Source organism: Syngnathus leptorhynchus, chromosome 4 (assembly GCF_054491065.1).
Source record: "Syngnathus leptorhynchus isolate UIUO chromosome 4, UIUO_Slep, whole genome shotgun sequence".
Lineage (NCBI taxonomy): Eukaryota > Metazoa > Chordata > Actinopteri > Syngnathiformes > Syngnathidae > Syngnathus > Syngnathus leptorhynchus.
In genome coordinates this window covers 1,147,452-1,169,516 of record NC_141198.1, presented here as the reverse complement: position 1 = coordinate 1,169,516, position 22,065 = coordinate 1,147,452, and the positions used below count along the sequence as shown (strand labels likewise).

Sequence of the window (22,065 nt, the reverse complement as noted above, 5' to 3'; positions counted from 1 at the left end):
TAAAATTTAATTTGTTTTCTTTTTAATCATCTAATCAAAAAACTATCAAGAAGGCAATAAGATCTAATTTTCTTTGGATTTGTTCATTTGCTACAGTGTTTCTGCAGGCAGAAGTTCTAACATATCACTAGAGCGTATACTGATGGGACTAGATGATGAAAAGTAAGGTTACATTTGATTTACAGCATTTGATTACAGTAATCCCTCGCTACTTCGCTCTTCACCTATCGCGGCCTCGCTCTATCGCGGATTTTTTTCGACACAAATATTGTGGATAGATTCGGTGCATCGCAGATTTTTTATTTATTTCTTTTATATCTCACACACACTCACTTAGTCATATGCAGGAGTGAAGCACACAAGAAAGGCAACAAGCCAGGCAAGTGCACCCCTCCACCATCAGCGACATTGGGCGTCACTTGGAGCCTGGAGTGCGCGGCTTTGTCTGACCATATGACACTAATGGCTGCTGTGTCCTTGCAGCTTAGCAGTTCTAACTACAATTTAGCTCAGCCTACCTGTGTCAACATATCAGACTTGAGCTTCATCACGGAAGTCTTTTTTACTTTGAGACTTTAGTGAAAATGTTTACAATAGTGTTTAAGTAGTTAGTAAATAAGAATGTCTCTGAAAGTCAGTTTCTCTTTAAAATTTTCACAAACATGTTTACTAAATAGTTAGTAAACTATAATGTTTCTTGACTTTAAAAGTCTTTGCAAGTGCACATAAAAGTATTTAAAAATGAAATAAAAGGTCATAAAATCCTTGTGTGGATATTGTAATAATACATGTACATACTTCGCGGATTTTCACCTATTGTGGGTGGGCGTGGAACCAATTAACCGCGGTAAACGAGGGATTACTGTATTTTGGAAACGTGCACTGCCTTGGAAACTATTTGCACTTGACAATTTATAGACAATTTATAGACAATCTATTGAGCTTCATGTTTTTGTAGCCTGAAATCAACAAAAGTAAATTACCCTACTGGACAGCTCTACATTTCTGCAGAAGAAGGAAAGCTCCAGAGGGTCATTCATCTATTAGGTAACTTCAATATTGTTTTCTATTTTTTTCCATCTTATGAGCGACACAAGCTGTCTGACTTCACGGAATGTTTTAGTGCCATTATGCATAGTGTCAACTACTAAATTTGTCTATTGCAGTTGATGGAAAGGATCCCAACTGTCTGATGGATAACCAAAACAAACGAACACCCTTACATGCTGCTGCGACTGAAGGGCATGAAGAAATTTGCCATATGCTAATTCAGGTGAGGAGGAGTCTCACTGCTTTCCTCGGTTTCTTAAAGGTCAGGCAACAAACATTGAAAAGTTCTTGAGGCTTCTTGAATCCCTTTCAATGAGTAACTATTGTTAAAAAGTGATAAGATCATAGGTATACAGCACTTTAATCACTGAATACTTTGTACAATTCAGAATATGCCATCTGCTGTTTGAATCTAGCACCCTCTCATCTTGGCATTTCTGGAGATGTGATATCACAGAAGCCAAAGCATTCATAAGTGGCTACTGTCGCATTGTTTTTGCTGTGCATATGACACACATCTAACATTTTCATGCATGAAAGATGCAGCTCAAACTTGTCGCAGTTTTAACATTTCATGTGTCCATGCATCCGCCTGTCCGTCAGTCCGCCCGTCCATCAGTCCACCTGTCCGTCAGTCCGTACGTACGTACATACGTACAGTGGGGCTAAAAAGTATTTAGTCAGCCACCAATTGTGCAAGATCTCCCACTTGAAAGATGAGCGATGCCTGTAATTTTCATCAACTATGAGCGACAAAATAAAAAAAATCCAGAAAATTACATTGGGTGGTTTTTAAAGAATTTATTTGCAAATTGTGGTGGAAAATAAGTATTTGGTCAATAATGGCCTCGATCTGGGCTCCATGCAAGATCTCACCCTTCGGGGTCAAAATGATCACAAGAACATCCATCCATCCATTTTCTGAACCGCATAGTCCCCACGGGGGTCGCGGGCATGCTGGAGCCTATCCCAGCCGCCATCGGGCAGGAGGCACCCTGACACCCTGAACTGGTTGCCAACCAATCGCAGGGCACACAGAGACGAATAACCATTCGCACTCGCACTCACACCTGGGGACAATTTGGAGTGCTCAATCGGCCTATCAAACATGTTTTTGGGATGTGGGAGGAAAACGGAGTGCCCGGAGAAAACCCACGCTGACACGGGGAGAACATGCAAACTCCACATAGGCCGGAGGTGGAATCGAACCCGCACCCTCCTAACTGTGAGGCGGACGTGCTACACAGTGCTCCACCGAGCCGCCCGATCACAAGAACAGTGAACAAAAATTCCAGAACCACACGGCGAGACCTAATGAATGACCTGCAGTGAGCTGGGACCAAAGTTTGACATTCCATATGACAATCTCCCAATCCTCTTCTGGATCATTCAAATGCTCTCTAGCAAACTTCAGACGGGCCTGGACATGCACTGGCTTAAGCAGGGGGACGCGTCTGGTACTCTAGGGTTTAAGTCCCTGGCGACATAGTATGTTACTAATGGTAATCTTTGTTACTATCGAAAGGTAGATCATTTGCCTTTCGGCTCAGCTCTATCTTCACCACGACGGGCCGGTAGAATCCGCATCACAGCAGATGCTGCATCGATCCGCCTGTCGATCTCACGCTCCATCCTACTCTCGCTCGTGAACAAGACACCAAGATTCTTGAACTCCTTCACTTGGGGCAGGATTTCATCCCCGATTTGGAGAGGGCATTTCACCCTTTTCTGACTGAGGACCATGGTCTCAGATTTGGAGGTGCTGACTTTCATGCTGACCGCTTCTCACTCGGCTGTGAACTGCTCCAGTGAGAGGTGGAGATCACGGCTTAAAGAAGCCAAAAACACGACCTCAGTCCACCTCAGAGCCATGTCGGAACCTTTCTGCCTCGCACACCAGCTCGGGCTCCTTTCTTGCCAGAGAGATGACATACAATCCCAAGAGCCAGCTTCTGTAGCCGGGGATCGGACTGCCAAGGTCCCCACCTTTGGCCCCTGCCCAGCTCACTCTGCAACCGGCGCCTTTTGCCGGTCCCACAGGTGGTGAGCCGATAGGAAGGGGTTAGGCCATGTTGCCTTTTCGGGCTGTGCCCTGCCTGGCCCCATGGGTGAAGGCCCAGCCACCAGATAATAATAATAATAATAATAATAATAAATTATATTTATAACGCACTTTATATTCGGAGGAATCTTAAAGTGCTACATGGCAAGTAAAAACAAGAATAAAAAGCAAGGACAAGTATAAAACAACTGGACGACAACCAGGATATAAAAACAGGAATTACAGAAATGCCAAAGTAAAGAGGTGAGTTTTAAGTCCGGTTTTGAAAGAGTCAGTGGATTGGGGTGCTCTTAGGTGGTCGGGGAGGGAGTTCCACAGTGTGGGGGCTGCATGGCAGAAGGCCCGGTCGCCCATGGTGCGCAGCTTAGTGTTGGGGACATGGAGAAGATGAGAATTGGATGAGCGGAGGCTTCGGGTGGCAGATTTTGGGGCAAGGAGTTCTTTGAGGTATGGGGGAGCATGTCCGAGGATGCACTGGTGAGTGAGGAGGGTGATCTTATAATTTATTCGAAATTTGATGGGGAGCCAGTGTAGAGAACGGAGGATGGGTGTGATGTGGTCGCTTTTCCGCACCCTCATCAGGATCCTAGCAGCGCTGTTTTGCATGTACTGGAGCCTCTGGAGGCTCTTGCTAGGGATCCCGATGAGGAGTGCGTTACAGTAGTCTAGCCTGGAGGAGACAAAGGCGTGGACAAGTTTTTCAGCATCTGTCAGGGTAAGTGTGGGGCGGAGTTTGGAAATGTTCCTGAGGTGGAAGAAGGAGGTTTTGCAGATGTATTTTATGTGTGACTCTAGGTTGAGTTGAGAGTCCAGTATTACACCCAGGTGGGTGACAGTGGCTGAGAAGGGGATTGTGTGACCGGCGAATGAGATGCTTGTGATTGGGCAGGTATGGATCTGATGGGGAGTGCCAAATAACATGGCTTGGGTTTTATCGCTGTTGACTTGTAGGAAGCTGAGATTCATCCACGCCTTTATCTCCTCCAGACACAGTGAGAGGATGGATGAGGGAGATGGATGAGGCTGGGGCTTACGCTAGCTTCCTGGATGAATTTTCAGAATTCGTGGCTGATCTAGTGACAAACGCGGATAATATAATAATCATGGCCGATTTTAACGTCCACATGAATTTACCGTCAGAGCCACTTACTTCGGCGTTTCAGACTCTAATTGATACGTTTGGTTTTACGCAAGCCGTACAGGTAGCAACGCATAAGAATGGTAATACCTTAGATTTGGTATTATCCCGAGGACTGGCAACCTCTAATATAACAGTACTGCCTTACACTACTGTTTTGTCTGATCACTACTTAATAAAATTTGAAATTTTAGTTCTTAGTCAAAGACAAGAGAGCAATCAGAATTATAGCAGCCGTAATATTAACTCCATGACTGCGACTGCGCTATCTGGGCTACTGCCACCAGCAACTGCCGTATTGCCCTCATATACCGGCTCTATTGATAATCTTACAAATGAATTCAATGCTACATTGTTAAATGCCATTGATTCTGTGGCGCGGCTACGTCTAAAAACTCGCCGTAGACTGCCTACTCCGTGGTTCACAGATGAAACACGTTCGCTTAAACAATTAAGTAGAAAGCATGAGCGCAAATGGCGTTTAACCAAACTTGAGGTTTTCCATCAGGCATGGCGCGACAGCCTCCTGAAATATAAAGATGCGCTTATTTTAGCAAAAACTCGTTATTTTTCGCAGGTCATTAATCTCAATAAAAACAATCCTAAATACTTATTTGATACGGTGGCAAAGCTAACACTACGCCAGCCAACCCCCGATAGCTCCTTTCACTCGGCTGACGAGTTCATGAAATTTTTTGCTCGAAAGATTGAATCCATTAGGGATGAGATCAAGATGACCATTCCGATCATTCAGTCGGGACCGCCGATTACCGGCGCCGACGATCATGCAATAACCCTTTCAAATTTTAAAAGCGTGTCCCTCAAAAGGCTTTCACAATTAGTTAGTGCGGCTAAACAAACAACATGTTTACTTGACCCGCTTCCAACCAAACTATTTAAAGAATTATTTCAAATCTTAGGACCGTCCGTTTCAAATATAATTAATCTGTCTATCTCCTCTGGGATAGTGCCAACAGCCTTTAAAACCGCTATTATTAAACCGCTACTTAGATTTGGTATTATCCCGAGGACTGGCAACCTCTAATATAACAGTACTGCCTTACACTACTGTTTTGTCTGATCACTACTTAATAAAATTTGAAATTTTAGTTCTTAGTCAAAGACAAGAGAGCAATCAGAATTATAGCAGCCGTAATATTAACTCCATGACTGCGACTGCGCTATCTGGGCTACTGCCACCAGCAACTGCCGTATTGCCCTCATATACCGGCTCTATTGATAATCTTACAAATGAATTCAATGCTACATTGTTAAATGCCATTGATTCTGTGGCGCCGCTACGTCTAAAAACTCGCCGTAGACTGCCTACTCCGTGGTTCACAGATGAAACACGTTCGCTTAAACAATTAAGTAGAAAGCATGAGCGCAAATGCCGTTTAACCAAACTTGAGGTTTTCCATCAGGCATGGCGCGACAGCCTCCTGAAATATAAAGATGCGCTTATTTTAGCAAAAACTCGTTATTTTTCGCAGGTCATTAATCTCAATAAGAACAATCCTAAATACTTATTTGATACGGTGGCAAAGCTAACACCACGCCAGCCAACCCCCGATAGCTCCTTTCACTCGGCTGACGAGTTCTTAGGACCGTCTTAGGACCGTCCGTTTCAAATATAATTAATCTGTCTATCTCCTCTGGGATAGTGCCAACAGCCTTTAAAACCGCTATTATTAAACCGCTACTTAGATTTGGTATTATCCCGAGGACTGGCAACCTCTAATATAACAGTACTGCCTTACACTACTGTCCGTTTCAAATATAATTAATCTGTCTATCTCCTCTGGGATAGTGCCAACAGCCTTTAAAACCGCTATTATTAAACCGCTACTTAAGCGACCAAATCTTGACCCGGACTGTCTCAGTAACTATAGGCCAGTTTCAAATCTCCCATTCATAGCAAAACTGCTTGAAAAAGTAGTAGCGCAGCAGCTTATTGATTACATGGTCGCTAATAATCGATATGAATCTTTTCAGTCTGGGTTTAGAGCTAATCATTCTACTGAGACAGCACTTGCTAAAGTGACTAATGATCTCCTCTTAGCTATGGATTCAAATACTTCATCGGTATTGTTACTACTCGATCTTAGTGCTGCCTTCGACACTGTTGACTTCAATATTTTACTAGAGCGTCTTAAAGGTAGTGTTGGTATTTTGGGGTCAGCACTAGGCTGGTTTCATTTGTATCTATCAGACAGGACGCACCGAGTGGTCCATGGCAATGCGTCCTCTGAGCTCTATAAAGTTACGTGTGGTGTCCCACAGGGATCGGTACTAGGACCAATTCTATTTAATATTTATATGACTCCGCTTGGGAACATAATACGTAAATATAATATTAGTTTTCAATGTTACGCGGATGACACCCAATTATATATGCCATTATCAATGACAGATCCGCGGGACTGTTGTAATCTTGAGGCATGCCTTGCGGAGATCAAGCAATGGATGTCTCTCAACTTCCTTCGTCTGAACCCAGATAAAACTGAGATGTTGATAATTGGTCCAGCTCGTTATCAACATTTATTTAAGGAAACCGCTATAACTCTAGATAACCGTACTATCACTCAGAGTGATACTGTAACTAATCTCGGGGTAATATTTGACCAAACGCTCTCCTTTCAAAAGCACATTAAGAATATAACCAGAATAGCATTTTTTCACCTTCGTAATATTGCTAAGATTCGCCCAATCCTCTCGACCGGTGATGCCGAAATTATTATACATGCATTTATTACGTCGCGCCTGGACTACTGTAATGCATTATTCTCTGGTCTTCCCAAGTGCAGCATCAAAAGTCTACAGTTAGTACAAAATGCTGCTGCAAGGCTGCTCTCACGGACAAGAAAATTTGATCACATTACCCCAATATTAGCCAATTTACACGGGCTCCCGGTCCATTTAAGATGTGACTTCAAGGTTCTTCTACTAACCTATAAATCATTGCATGGCGCAGCGCCTTCATATCTCGTCGACTTAGTTTTTCCTTATGTTCCGTCTCGTAACCTTCGTTTGCAAAACGCTAGTCTTTTAGTGACACTGAGGGCCAAGAAAATGTCTGCAGGGGCTAGAGCATTTTCTATTCGGGCTCCAGAGCTCTGGAATGCCCTGCCAATGGATATTAGAACTGCTACCTCAGTAGAAACATTTAAGACACGTTTAAAGACGTATTTCTATGATATGGCCTTTAACCTGTAGTAGCCGATTCGGCTGGAGTTTGTTTTTGCTCCCTCTCCCCGACCCCACTCCCCCCACACCTCCCCGGCTGGGGAGGTGGTTAGGTGACACCCAAGCTGACGACGGCTATCTAGATTCTCGTGGACCAATTCAGCATGAGGGAACTGCAGCGGAATACCCTCCTAGAGGACACTGCCAGGACAATCAAAGGCACCTCCGACAGCTCTTCGCTTTGGCCTGGACATCCACTTTTTGATTTCCATATTATGTATTTTATGTGCCCTCTTTGCATCCATTGCAGCCTGGTGATCCTGAAAGGGGGATCCTTCCATCTGTGGTCCCTTCTCAAGGTTTCTCATTTTTCCCCTGGTAGGGGTTTTTGAGTTTTTCCTTGCCCTTTTGGGAGCCCAAGATCAGGGGATGCTTTGAGAATAATTGTCAATTGATTGTCTATGTGAAGCCCTTTGAGACTGCTTGTGATTTAGGGCTATACAAATAAACTTGACTTGACTTGACTTGACTTGGCTGGATTGCAGAGGGTGGGGGGTTGAGTTTGAGGTATAGCTGGGTGTCGTCCGCGTAACAATGATATGAGATGCCGAACTTCCTGATTATATTGCCAAGGGGTAGCATGTAGAAAATGAAGAGGGTAGGACCGAGTACAGATCCCTGGGGGACACCGGAGGTGACTGTGTGTGTGTCTGATTTTTTTCCCTCCCAGGGAAACGTACTCGGTTCGGTTCGAGAGGTAGGACTGAAGCCAGGTTAGAACAGTGCCAGAGAATCCAGTGGAGTGAAGTTGGTTAAGGAGGATGTTGTGGTGGACAGTGTCAAATGCAGCGGACAGATCCAACAAAATGAGGAGTGATGAGGAGCCTGGATCGGCAGCCATGAAAAGGTCGTTGGTGACCCTAACAAGGGCTGTTTCAGTGCTGTGGCCAGAGCGAAAACCGGATTGAAATTTCTCAGCGATGTTATTGCGGGTGAGATGGGCGTGAAGTTGGGCAGCTACCTCTTTTTCCAGAACCTTGGAGAGAAATGGGAGGTTTGATATTGGCCTGTAGTTGGAAAGGTTGTCCGGGTCAAGCGAGGGTTTTTTGAGCAGGGGGGTAATAATGGCTGTCTTCAATGCAGGGGGTACAGAGCCAGACTGGAGTGAGAGGTTGATGACATTGGTTATTAGGGGACTGATGGCTGAGCTTTGATGTTTAATGAGGGCTGTGGGGAAAGGGTCCAGGGCACATGTGGAGGGTTTCATCTTTTTGATGATGTCCTCTACCTCCGACTGCAAGATAGGGGAGAAACAGCGGAGAGGCTGGACTGAACCAGGTGGAAGGAAGGGGAGTGGAGGTGAAGTGGAGGGGCCAGAAGAGGAGAGGAGCTGGGTGCGGATGTTGTCAACCTTAGCGGTAAAGAAGGTCATAAAGTTATTGCACACTACCTCTGAGGATTCCGTTGGAGTGGTGGGTTGGGGTTTGAGAAAGTGGTTGATGGTTGAAAATAGCTGTTTTGAGTTTCCAGGGGTATTGTTTATGATGTTGGAGTAGAACTGGGCACGTGCAATCCCAAGGGCTTTTGAGTAGGCCTTCTGATGTTCTTTATAGGCCTGTTTGTGCACGGTCAGACCTGAGGCATTGAGACGACGCTCCAGGATGCGTCCAGTTGACTTCATCAGCCACAGAGCTGAGCGTGAAAAAGTGACTGTTTTGTTTTTTATGGGGGCGTGGAAACCTAGAAGTTTGGCCAAAGAGTTATTGTAATGGTCCACTGCCTTGCTGACTGATGGAAAGGTCGCGGAGGAGGAGGAGAGAAGCAGGAGGTCCTGTGCTAAAGTGTCTTGGTTGATGTATTTGAAATTTCTGAAAGAGATTTGCTGCTTGGGTTTGGAGAGGGGGCGTGGGAAAGGCAGTTCCATTTGAATAAGTTTGTGGTCAGACACACCAACCTCGTGAACTTGCAGGTTGCTTATGGCCGATGAGGAAATGACAAGGTCAAGTGTATGCCCTTTGTCATGGGTGGGGACATTTACATGTTGAGTGAGGTGTAAACAGTCCAATAGTTGCAACAGGTCAGAGGCAGGGGGCGGGAGGGGGTGTCGACATGGATGTTAACATCACCTAATATGATTAAATTAGAGGAAGTGGAGGTACAGAGGGTAGTGAGTAGATCGTATAGTTCTGGAATGAAGTTTGATGAGTTTGGTTTAGGAGGGCGGTAAATCAGTAAAACTGTGACAGGATATGGAGGTTTACATTTTAATGCAAGGGATTCGAATGAGGAGTGATCAGCTAGAGGGAGGGGGGACAGATCTAGATCAAGACGATGGAATACAGCAAGGCCACCGCTACGGCCAGTGCTGCGGGGTTTAGTTATGTATTTATAACCAGAGCGACAGGCTTCATTGAGGAATTGATAGACATCCGGTGGTTGCCAGGTCTCAGTCAGGCACATTATGTCTAAGCCTTTGTCCAGGATGAGGTTGTGAATAAATGATGATTTACGGGTGAGTGCTTGGATGTTGAGGAGATCCATTTTTATTGTGGATGTGGGGCTGCGTTTAGGTAGGGTGAAGAGAGAAATCCACTCCACGTCTTCTGTGCCACATGAAGTGCAGTCCACTGTGTGTTGGAGTGAAATCCAGTTCGTTTTGTCCTGGCCACCCCGGGGCTGCTCCGTGTTGAAGTCCGTTCCGTGCCAGAGAGATATCCATTCCGTGTTTTCCCGGCAACCTGGTGTCTGTCTTGAGTCGGAGCCCGCTCCGTGTAAGAGTGGACTCCACACCATGTTTTTCAGGCCACCTGGAGTACTGGAGTAATTAAATACAACACTAAAAACACTAAAACTAAACTAATTCTGGTGGAGAAGCGGCGAACAATCAGTGCCAGCGTCCTCTCCTCAGATTGCTTCAGGGTCAAGAAGCTGGTCAGATGCACGCCTTCGAGCCCCAACTCTAGTCCTAGCTTCAGAGGGAGGGCCCCAGTGACCTACAAAGGGAGAACGGAATCCATTTTTATTAATCATCATCAGGGATCTGTGAGCCGTGCTTTGTCTGGTCCCTCACCGAGGACCCTTTTGCCATGGGTGACCCTGCTAGGATCATTAGGACACAAACCCCACCACAATAAGGTGATTACTCACAGAGGGGTGTCTATGTCTTCTAAGAAAAATCCCTCCAAATTGGGTTCTTCTGTTTAAAATGACACAAATATTTGTGTTATACAAAGCAGTCCCCCCACATTTTTTTGTTTTGTGTTCAGTCTGTCGCCAAACTACACGGCAATTACATGATGAGTAAAGAATTTGCATTGGTTCCATCATAAAGAAATGTATACACCTCATCAAATCAAAGATGTTCATCTTTATTCTGTGGTTCTAAAGTTTTAGCACATGTTGTTTGGGTTTAAAACTTTGTGTGTGTTTGGAGGCTGGAGCCAACCTGGAGATGCTTGATGAAGCGCAGAGAACACCCCTGATGGCAGCTTGTGAAAATAACAATTTAGAGACAGTAAAGTACCTGATTAGGGCTGGAGCATCTACAAACCACAAGGTTGGTACTTAAAATGTACTGTACTTACACTGTACATTGCACACATGCTTATAGTATCCATCTATACAGTATGTGTAGATATAATTATTTTATCTTATTATATATAATTGTCTGTGTACTTGTGAGAGAGCGTGAGAGAGCGAGAGAGAAGGGGAGCAGAGAAAGTGTGAGGAAGGGAGGGAGAAGAAAGGAGAAAGTGAAAGTGAATACTATAATTTTCAGACTATAAGTCGCGTTTTTTTCTTAGTTTGGATGGGGGGGCGACTTATACTGAGGAGCGACTTATATGTGAATTTTTTCACAAATTTTCAAAATATAAAAAAAAAAAAAAAAAAAAAAAAAGGAAACCGCGATAAACGAACCGCGATGTAGTAAGGGATTGCTGTAATTTGAATTTCAAGTGACGTCAGTGGCGTGGCGGTTGTTTACATAAAGGACAAAGATTCGATCACGGGACGACGAAGATGACGAAGGGCCCCACATACTACCGGCATCATTAGGGGCTTTGTTTGTAAGTGACTCGGAGGACGAAGAGTTTGAAGGATTTAATGATTTGGAGTGACACTTAAGGTTTGAAAACTATTATGGCTTTTACGCACGCCTGGTCCTACTCGACGGGAGCTCTCTTTCACCTCCGTGGATGGAAGTCGGGGGCCGGCGCTCGGCCGGGTGGCTGTCCGGGGACGGTGGATGGGGCTCGGACATGGCTTTTACGCATTCACGCTCCTATTCTATGGAGCTCTCTTCCACCTCCGTGGATGGAAGTCGGGGGCCGGGGCTCGGCCGGGTGGCTGTCCGGGGACGATGGATGGGGCTCGGACATGGCTTTTACGCACGCCCGGTCCTATTCTATGGAGCTCTCTTCCACCTCCGTGGCTGGAAATGCCACCTCTGGGGATAGAAGTCCACACCGCCGCACGCCTGGAAGTCGACTTTGTTAACGCTACAATATACCGTATTTTCCGGACAATAAGGCGCACCTAAAAACCTAACATTTTCTCAAAAGCCAACAGTGCGCCTTAAGGTGTGCCTTATATATGGATAAATTTATGAATTTGTTGAAACATACTGGTTGTACACAGTGCTCTGCCAAAATTTTCAGTACGTTTTAGTACAACTAGTAAATTACAAGGTCGCATCGCTTACCAGCATTACGGCAACCGTGGTCAGGGGGCGTCACTGAATAGCTGTTGAACCCGTGAGGCTATTTTATGTCAAAATAGGCTGCTCTGTTAATGTTTCGAGTACATTTACGGATCGATACGGAAGGGAAACATAGGTAAGCAGTACCAAGGTATTAGATTGAACTTTAGTCATTTCTGATCATTTTTTAAGCCCTCGTTTGAGAAACGCGATTGTTTACACTTTGCTGAGGCTCATGGGAGTTTACGGGTGGCTAATGCTAAAGTGATAGCTGCTATACGCACGAGGCTATTTCATGTCAAAATCGGCTGCTCTGTTGATGTTTCGAGTAAATTTACAGATCGATATGGAAGGGAAACAGGTAAGCAGTACCAAGGTGTTAGAACAAACTTTAGTCTGTTCTGATCATTTTATAGGATAGTTTGAGAAATGCGATTGTTTACAGAGGGCTCATTGGTTATTGGCTAGTGGATGCATATCGCAACCCTAGTCAACCGCAGTTTGTTGCAGTATAGCTTTTTATGCGCTTTATAATCCGGTGCGCCTTATATATGGACAAAGTTTTAGAATGGGCCGTTCATTGAAGGTGCGCCTTATAATCCGGTGCGCCTTTTGGTCCGGAAAATACGGTAGTTATATACTAGATCTGTGGAATAACGACAAGGCTGACCTCTTTGTTGACAAAGGACGAGAAATTCTTTCGGTCTTCATCTTCACACTAATAAGAAGAAAAAAATAAATAAAGTAGAATAACAATAGTGTGAAGGCCTTCGCCTTCACACTAATAAAGGACAGGATGAACAATAGTGTGAAGGTCTTCACCTTCACACTAATAACAATAGTGTGAAGGTCTTCACCTTCACACTAATAATAGATCGGCTTTATATAGCGCTTTTCTAGACACTCAAAGTCGCTTTACATACACAATTACAACAGATTATCAAGATAATAAACGTGACCAATTTATACACCCATGTACAAAAAGCTGCGTTAGCTTAGCTCAGGCGTCGCGGGGCTAGTTGGCGTAGGCCATGCGCGTGTCGTCGCTGAGGAAGTTGAGCATGGTCTGCACCAGCTTGGGCAGGTCGTAGTCGTGCTTCCAGGCCCAGTTGCGTTTGGCGTTGGAGTCGTCAAAGTCCATCGGCCAGGAGTCGGCGATGGCCTGCCGGATGGGGGGGGGGTCCACGTTGTACGGGACCTCCAGCTCGGGCACGTGCCTCTGCAGCTCCCGCACTCGCTCTTCGGGTGAGAGGCTCATGGCGCCGATGCAGCATGCCGAGTATGCCCAGCGTGTCGGCAGTTGCCTCCAGCACCCCAAGGGTGGCGCTCAAGCAGTCGTCGACACACACCACGGGAAGCCACGTGTCGGGCCGTAGGAAGCACCCAAACCTGCCCCTCCCGAGAGCGTCACCAACCAGGCCAGCCAGGATGCGGTGGCAGGGGCTGCTCGCAGCCAGCAGCTGGCAGTTGAGGCTACCGCCACCACTGGCAGCCAAAAGACGCAGGGAGCTGCAGAGGGCCGCCAAAAAGCATCAAAAAACACGCTAAAATACTAACTTAAAAATAACTTTAATGATCTAAAAAGTTAAGAAAGAAAAGGACTAAAACTAAGCTAACATAAAGGACGATCGATGGATTTAATGAATTGGAGTGACACAGATGGTTTTATAAACGTGGTATTTATGTAATAGTTATTAGAATAATTCTGAATGTTACGTCAGGCCCGTTCTCAGCTCTTCGTTTGTGTTTATATCACGTTAGCATACCTATCGTTTAGCCTGTTGTTGCCCGTTCATGTCTGTTCTTGGTGTTGGATTTTGTCGGATAAATTCCCCCTAAAATGCGACCTATACTCCGGAGCGACTTATATGTCTTTTTTCATGTTATTGTGAATTTTATGGCTAATGCGACCTGTATTCTGGAGCGACCTTTAGTCCGAAAAATACGGTAATTTAGTACCGTATTTTTTGCACCAAAAGGCGCACCCTCATTGAATCTTTTATTTTAGAAATTATTTTATATATAGGGCACACCGGAGTAAAAGGCGCATAAAATAGAAACTATACTGCAACAAACTGCGGTTGACTAGGGTTGCGATATGCATCCACTAGCCAATAACCAATGAGCCCTCTGTAAACAATCGCGTTTCTCAAACTATCCTATAAAATGATCGGAACCAACTAAAGTTCGATCTAGCACATTGGTACTGCTTACCTGTGTTTCCCTTCCATATCAATCCGTAAATTTACTCGAAACATTAACAGAGCCGCCTATTTTGACATGAAATAGCCTTGTGCGTATAGCAGCTATCATTATAGCATTAGCCACCCGCAAACTCCCATGAGCCTCAGCTCGCAGACTCCCATGACCCTCAGCAAAGTGTAAACAATCGCGTTTCTCAAACGAGCTCCTATAAAATGATCGGAACTGGCTAAAGTTCGATCTAACACATTGGTACTGCTTAACTATGTTTCTCTTCCATATCGATCCGTAAATTGACTCGAAACATGAACGGAGCAGCCTATTTTGAAATGAAATAGCCTCACCGGTATAACAGCTATTCAGTGAAGGCCCCCTGACCACGGTTGCCGTAATGCTGGGAAGCGATGCGACCTTGTAATTTACTAGTTGTACTAAAACGTACTGAAACATTTTGCCAAAGCACTGTGTACAACCAGTATGGATCAACAAATTCATCAATTGATCCATATATAAGGCGCACCGGACTATAAGGCACACTGTCGCCTTTTGAGAAAATTTTTGGTTTTTCGGTGCGCCTTATAGTCCGGAAAATACGGGATATTGTCACTATTTTCAATTTTTCTTTAATGTGAGGAAATGGTCTTTCAGTTGGGGGCGGGGAGAGGGGGAAACAGAGAGGGAGAGAGCGCAAGAGGTTTAGGCGAGAGGGAGGAAAAGAGAGTTGAGAGGGAGAGAGTGTGCGAGACGGAGAGGGAGAGAAAGTGAGAGTGTGAGGGAGGAAGGGGGAAGGAGGGAGAGAGAGGAAGAGTGAGAGTGAGTGATTTATATTTTTGACACCATTTTCAATGAATTGTCTTTAATGTGAGGAAATATCCTTTTAGTTGTCCCATTTTGTTTATTCGTATCTTACATCAGGATGTAATGGGTTTCACCTGTCTGCATCTGGCTTCTAAACTGGGACATTATGGCATTGTGCAACATCTGCTCACCAGGTCATCCAAGTTTATCAACTGTCAGGTAGACAAATTGTACTACATTTAATAACAGCTCCCAAAAACCACTTAAAATACTCAGCTCTGCATGCTATCGTCTATCCATCCCAATGATAATGAAATCAAGTAATTGTATGAGTATGAATCTGTTCAGTTTTACATTCATAGTGTAACTTGTGCTTGAACAGGATGATGGAGGATGGACACCCATCACCTGGGCAATTGAGCACAAGCACAAGAAGGTATTCTACCTGTTGCTCGAAAACGGGGCAGACATTAACATCAGAGATAAGGTAATTTTGGACAGTGTTTATCTTTGTAGTTTTTCCACATTTGTCATATAACAAATAACTTGTAACCAGCTTACAACCAGCTCAGTGGCCTAGTAGTAGAGTGTCCGCCCTGAGACTGGAAGGTTGTGGGTTCAAACCCCGGCCGGGTCATACCAAAGACTATAAAAATGGAACCCATTGCCTCCCTGCTTGGCACTCAGCATTAAGGGTTGGAATTGGGGGGTTAGATCACCAAAAATGATTCCCGAGCGCGGCGCCGCTGCTGCTCACTGCTCCCCTCTCCCCCAGGGGATGGATCAAAATCACATGGGGATGGGTTAAATGCAGAGGACAGAGCCCTTTGAGACTGCTTGTGATTTAGGGCTATATAAAAACTTGACTTGACTTAACTTACAGTGAACTATGACTTATTCCAAACAATACATAAACACAAATGGGATATAATTTTTGGGTTTTTACATTTTTTTTCCCCTTTTATGTGAAATTGTGAGTCTCAATGAAACCTTGCCTTCATTTAGCGTTCAAGATCTAGGCACAGTTGACCTTTTACGGAAGCCCCACCCCTCCTCAGTTGACTCTTCTTGGTCTGACTTTTTTTCTGGACACTTACCAGCTCAGTGGCCTAGTGGTAGAGTGTCCGTCCTGAGACTGGAAGGTTATGGGTTCAAACCATCATACCAAAGACTATGATATTGGGACCCATTGCCTCCCTACTCAGCATTAAGAGTTGGAATTGGGGGGTTAGATCACCAAATGATTCCCGAGTGCGGCACCGCTGCTGCTCACTGCTCCCCTCTCCCCCAGGGGATGGATCAAAATCACATGGGGATGGGTTAAATGCAGAGGACAAATTTCACTACACCCAGACGATGATCATTGGGACTTTACAATGATAGGAACATACCAGATTATGTAATGGAATGTTTGTGGACCAATTCAAGTGCTTCTAGATTGAGACAAATGGTATAATACGCAGTGGAAAGAATTATTCTTAACATTAAAATATACAGAAAAGCTTATTTTACAAGTATTGAGGGAAAAGCTTCCAGGTCAAAGTCAAAGTCCGCTTTATTGTCAATTTCTTCACATGCCAGGCACATAAAGAGATCAAAATTACGTTTCCCACCGTCCCACGGTGACTAGACAGTACACAACACTCACATCAAACAGCACAAAGAGTAAAAACGAACAGACAAAAGCAACAAATAAGTAATAAGCAAATAACCCAAATAATAAACAATAAATAAATAAATAGACAAATAAGAGCAGCAAAATGGAGCAAGCGCGCTAATAGCAGACAGCCAGATCATAGCGCAAAAGAACAGGACGTCATGTAGCAGAGGGGGGAGGGAATTCAGGATCCGGACAGCTTGGAGCACGAAGCTGTCCCTGAGTCTGGTGGTGCGGGAGCGCAGGCATCTGTATCTCTTCCTAGAGGGCAGAAGTACAAACAAAGAGTGAGCGGGGTGACTCTCATCACACACAATCGCAGCCGCTTTGCGGGTGAGACGGGAGGCGTAAACTTCCTTCAGGGAGGGGAGTGGAGCCCCGATGATTTTACTCGCAGTGGTCACTATGTGCTGCAGGGCCTTCATGTTGTACTCAGAGCAGCCACCACCCCACACAGCGATGCAGCTGGAGAGGACGCTCTCAATGGTGCCACGGTAGAATGTGGTCATGACGGCGGGAGGAGCACTTGCCCGCCTGAGTTTCCGCAGAAAGTACAGGAGGCGCTGGGCCTTCTTCGCCAGCGACGCAGTGTTGGTGGTCCAGGAGAGGTCCTCACTGATGTGCACCCCCAGGAATCTGGTGCTACTCACTCTCTCCACCACAGCTCCGTCGACGGTCAGCGGCAGGTGGTGGGCGTGACCCTTCCGGAAGTCAATGATAATCTCCTTGGTCTTGTTGACGTTCAGCAGAAGGTTGTTGTCCCTGCACCAAGCGGCCAAAAGGTCGACCTCCGATCTGTAGTGAGTCTCGTCGCCACCGGTGATCAGACCCACCACAGTCGTGTCGTCGGCATATTTCAGCACGCGGTTGCTGCCGTAGGTCGCAGTGCAGTCATGCGTCAGCAGGGTGAAGAGCAGCGGACTGAGCACGCAGCCTTGAGGGGCCCCCGTGCTCAGCGTGATGCTGCCGGAGACACTGTCGCCCACACGCACTACTTGAGGCCTCTGACAGAGGAAGTCCAGTAGCCAGTTGCAAAGGGAGGTACTGAGGCCCATCTTGACAAGTTTGCAAATGAGACGCTGTGGAACAATGGTGTTGAATGCACAACTGAAGTCCACAAACAGCAATCTCACATACGAGTCCCTGTTCTCCAGGTGGGTGAGGGCAGAGTGGAGGGCAGAGCAGATGGCATCCTCAGAGGACCGATTGGGTCGGAAGGCAAACTGGAAGGGGTCCACGGTGGGGGGAAGAACAGATCTGACGTGCGCCAAGACCAGCCTCTCAAAGCATTTCATGACGATGGGGGTCAGTGCCACAGGGCGGTAGTCATTGAAGCAGGAGGGAGCAGGATTTTTCGGCACAGGTATGATGGTGGCAGCCTTGAAGCAAGACGGGACGACAGCCTGCCGCAGGGAAATGTTAAAGATGTCCGTGAAGACATCCATCAGCTCCTCAGCGCAGTCCTTCAGCGCCCGTCCCGGGATGTTGTCCGGGCCCGCCACCTTACGGGTGTTGATAGCAGCAAGCGTCCTCCTCACGCTAACGGCAGAGAGGCACAGAGGCTGCTCGTCCGGATGGGGAGGGGTCTTCAGCGGGCAAGTGTCATTCTGAGCGTCGAAGCGAGCAAAGAAGCGGTTCAGTTCATTGAGCAGAGGGACGTCGCCCTCACAGCTCTGCGGCGCGGGCTTGTAGCCCGTGATTGTCTGTATGCCTCGCCACAGGCTCCGAGCATCCTTGCTGTCTTTGAAGTGAGCAGTCTTCTTGGAAGAGAACGCCTTTTTGGCATCCTTGATGCCCCGGGACAGTTTCGCCCTTGCTGATCTCACGCTCGCTGCATCCCCAGCCCTGTAGGCTTTGTCTCTGGCCCTCAGGAGCCCAAGGACAGCCCCTGTCAGCCATGGCTTCCAGTTAGCCCGAGTGACGACGTACTTTGTGAGGGTCACATCATCAATGCACTTAGCGATGTAAGAGGTCACAGAGTCAGCATACTCCTCAATGTCCGTCCGATTGTCGCAAGTGGCTGCCTGCTTAAACATTTCCCAGTCTGTAGTGCCAAAGCAGTCCCGAAGAGCATCAGAGGCCCCCTCAGGCCACACCCTAACACGTTTGCGAACCGGCCTGGAAGTTCTCACTCTCTGTCTGTACGCGGGGGTAAGCAGAACGGTGACGTGGTCAGAAAGTCCGATTTTGGGGAGGGGGGGTGGCCTTGAAAGCTCCTATATGTGCAGTGTAGACCAAGTCCAGGAAGCTGCCACCACGCGTTGGAAAAGTAACATGCTGGTGAAGCTTTGGAAAGACAGACTTCAGGTCAGCATGATTAAAATCACCAGCGAAGATGATGAGACCGTCAGGGTGCGCCGTCTGCTGATCACTGACAGCCCGATACAGTTCATTAAGGGCCGTGATCCTGTCACTTCCAACGTTGGAAGGCGGGATGTAGACCGCGACAAGCAGAATCGCAGCAAACTCCCTTGGTAGGTAAAAAGGACGGCACTTAACGATCACAAACTCCGCCAGTGGCGAGCAGTGCCTGCATACCACTACAGAGTCCCGGCACCATTCGTCGCGGATGTAGACACATATACCTCCACGCGATTTCCCTCCTTCTTCAATTGCCCGGTCCGCTCGAAAGCACGCCAGCCGCTCCAGTTGCACAGCAGAGTCCGGAATGTTGACATTCAGCCAAGTTTCAGTGAACACGAACACGCAGCAGTTGCTCACTGCCCGGTTCGTGGATCTCAGCAGACGAATGTAATCCATCTTGTTGTCCAGCGACCGGACATTCGCCAGAAGAATGGAAGGCACGGCCGGGCGAGTTGGGTTCGCCGCTAGCCTGGCCCGGACGCCTGCGCGCTTTCCCCTCTTCTGCCTTCTCGCACACCGCTTCCGACGCTGCTTGTCCGGGGAAGGAGTAGCAGACGAGTCCGGCGATGATTCAGGCCAGAGCAGTCCCAGAGACTTTAATGTCCCCGTATCAAAGTCCGAAACGCCGCAAAACTCGCTTTCGCCGATGTCGAGCAGAACCTGCCTGCTGTACTTGTAGCGCAACATGGTACGATCAGACAAACACATAAAACTGTCTGACAAACACTTATTAGATGAACAAAACACCGATCGGTTGGGACGGAGAGAGGCCGCTGCGTGTGCACGCGCCGCCATCTTGAAGCTACAAGATTAGTCTGAGAAAACCAAATGACAAATATCTCAAATACAACCAGCAAAGCCTTCTAGCTCAATCAGCTCTTTTACTGCTGAGTTGGTAACTCTTTCTAACTAGATAGTGAAGCATTGCCTCATTAACTCTTCCCTTTAGAGTTTGGGAACAATGTGGCATCATTTTGGGGGTGTAGCTAAGATGGAGGCAGAAATATCCAGTTCGCTCGCTTGAAAACACAGGTTAGCATATCATGTTTTATGGCTGCTGACAGAAAATATATGGATCAATGTTAGTGTAAATCTATTTACCGGATAGGAGCTTGATGGACCTCAACTGTTTGGGGGCGTGGTTTTGTTAACTGTCAATTACATTCTCAACAGTACAGAAGCTCATGGATGTGACAGCAAGTTAAGTGTGTCACTCGGGAGATATCCAGGGGGGCATCGTAAGAAGATCCCCCCCGAAACTTCATCAGTTTACCCTCAATGCAGAGGCGCAGCTGCTCAACTGAGTGTCCCTCCTGGATGATTGAGATTATCTGTAAGGGAGAGACATGCACAGGAAACTCATCTTGGCAACTTGTATCCGAGATCTTGTCCTTTTGGCCATGACTCAGAGCTCATGACCATAGGTGAGGGTAATGCCTATTTCCTACTGGGTGTGGAATGGCTGTGGTCTTCTTCGGAATGCCGCAAGAAATAGAAAAAAATGGAGTCGAGGAGTCAATTCACACTTGCTGCAGTACGTCACCAGAACGTGGCCATCGTTCATTAGCGTTCCCCAAGCCTTCTATTTCTATCGGATGCCGCTTGGGTGAAGAATTTACACAGCTCAGACAAGAAATCATCTGTCGGCGTATAAGGTAGATCCGATATATTAAAACAAAACAAAAAAAAAATTCTGCGAACTTTTATTTTTCTTTAAATTCATGAAAACATATATCATATCTACATGAGTCGAACATTTAAAATGTAAAAACACAGCTCGAAATAAATTTAACATGAACTTAAAAATAAATTAAACAAAATAACACTATATAAACACAAAACATACTTACTCATGGTAGAAGAGCCAAAGTCGCGCAAATGATGTTCCAAAAGCATATCAATATGAACAAAAGGATGGCTATTCACAAATAGCTCTTCTTTACATGGTTGTTATTGTGTAAACTCAACTCTTGATCGCGTGAACCCCCTTGATCTTATGGTCTAGTGGGTGGAGATTTCCAGAGACGCAACGCAGCTCTTCGCCGCGGGTGTAAATTGCAGTCGCGGCTCTAATGCAAAGAAACCGCAAGATCTGCTTGTCAATTTTCCGCTCCATCTTGGCCTCACTCGTGAACAAGACACCAAGATCTCTCCACTTGGGGCAGGATCTAATCCCCAACCCGGACAAGGCATCCTGGTCTCAGATTTGGAGGTGCTACTTTTCATCCCAACTGGTTCACTCTACTGCGAATCACTCCACTCAGTTGGAGATAACAGCTTCCATCCATCCATCCAGCCATCCATCCATCCATCCATCCATCCATCCATCTTCTTCCGCTTATCCAGGGTCGGGTCGCAGGGGCAGCATCTTAAGGAGGGGTCGGGTCGCGGGGGCAGCATCTTAGGGAAGGACTCCCAGACTTTCCTCTTCCCAGCCACTTCATCCAGGTCATCCCGGGGGATCCCAAGGCGTTCCCAGGCCGGCTGAGAGACATAGTCTCTCTCCAGCGCATCCTGGCTCGTCCCCGGGGTCTCCTACCGGTGAGACATGCCCAGAACACCTCCCCAGGGAGGCGTCCAGAAGGCATCCCGATGAGCTGCCCGAGCCACCTCATCTGGCTCCTCTTAACGTGGAGGAGCAGAAGCTCCACTCCGAGTCTCTCCCGGATGACCGCGCTCCTCACCTTATCTCTAAGGGAGAGCCCGGACACCCTGCGAAAGAAACTCATTTCGGCCGCTTGTATCCTGGATCTCGTTCTTTTGGTCACAACCCATAGGTCGTGACCATAGGTGAGGGTAGGAGCATAGATCACCCAGTAAATCGAGAGCTTTGTCTTTTGGCTCAGCTCTCTCGTCACCATGAGGGACCAATACAGAGTCTGCATTATTGCCGACGATCAGCCTGTCGA

At 46.6% G+C, this 22,065-nt stretch overlaps 1 protein-coding gene and 1 pseudogene across 10 annotated transcripts in view; one reads left to right on the top strand and one right to left on the bottom strand.

Moving 5' to 3' along the window:
• The window catches only part of LOC147057612 (histone-lysine N-methyltransferase EHMT1-like), an 83,361-nt gene that overhangs the window by 14,605 nt on the left and 46,691 nt on the right, over positions 1-22,065 (top strand). For 9 of the 10 annotated variants that reach the window (XR_015065831.1, XR_015065829.1, XR_015065830.1 and 6 more), the window contains 6 exons: positions 97-162; positions 959-1,047; positions 1,167-1,273; positions 10,870-10,992; positions 15,253-15,354; positions 15,518-15,622. Coding sequence is in view for 7 of the 10 variants with exons in the window: in XM_085909672.1 (XP_085765798.1) it covers positions 97-162; positions 959-1,047; positions 1,167-1,273; positions 10,870-10,992; positions 15,253-15,354; positions 15,518-15,622 (592 nt within the window). In the remaining 3 variants the exon portion in view is untranslated. The remainder of the gene's footprint in view (positions 1-96; positions 163-958; positions 1,048-1,166; positions 1,274-10,869; positions 10,993-15,252; positions 15,355-15,517; positions 15,623-22,065) is intronic. The other variant, XM_085909675.1, reaches the window with a different exon arrangement.
• LOC147057613 (L-threonine 3-dehydrogenase, mitochondrial pseudogene) lies at positions 13,016-14,185 on the bottom strand (annotated as a pseudogene).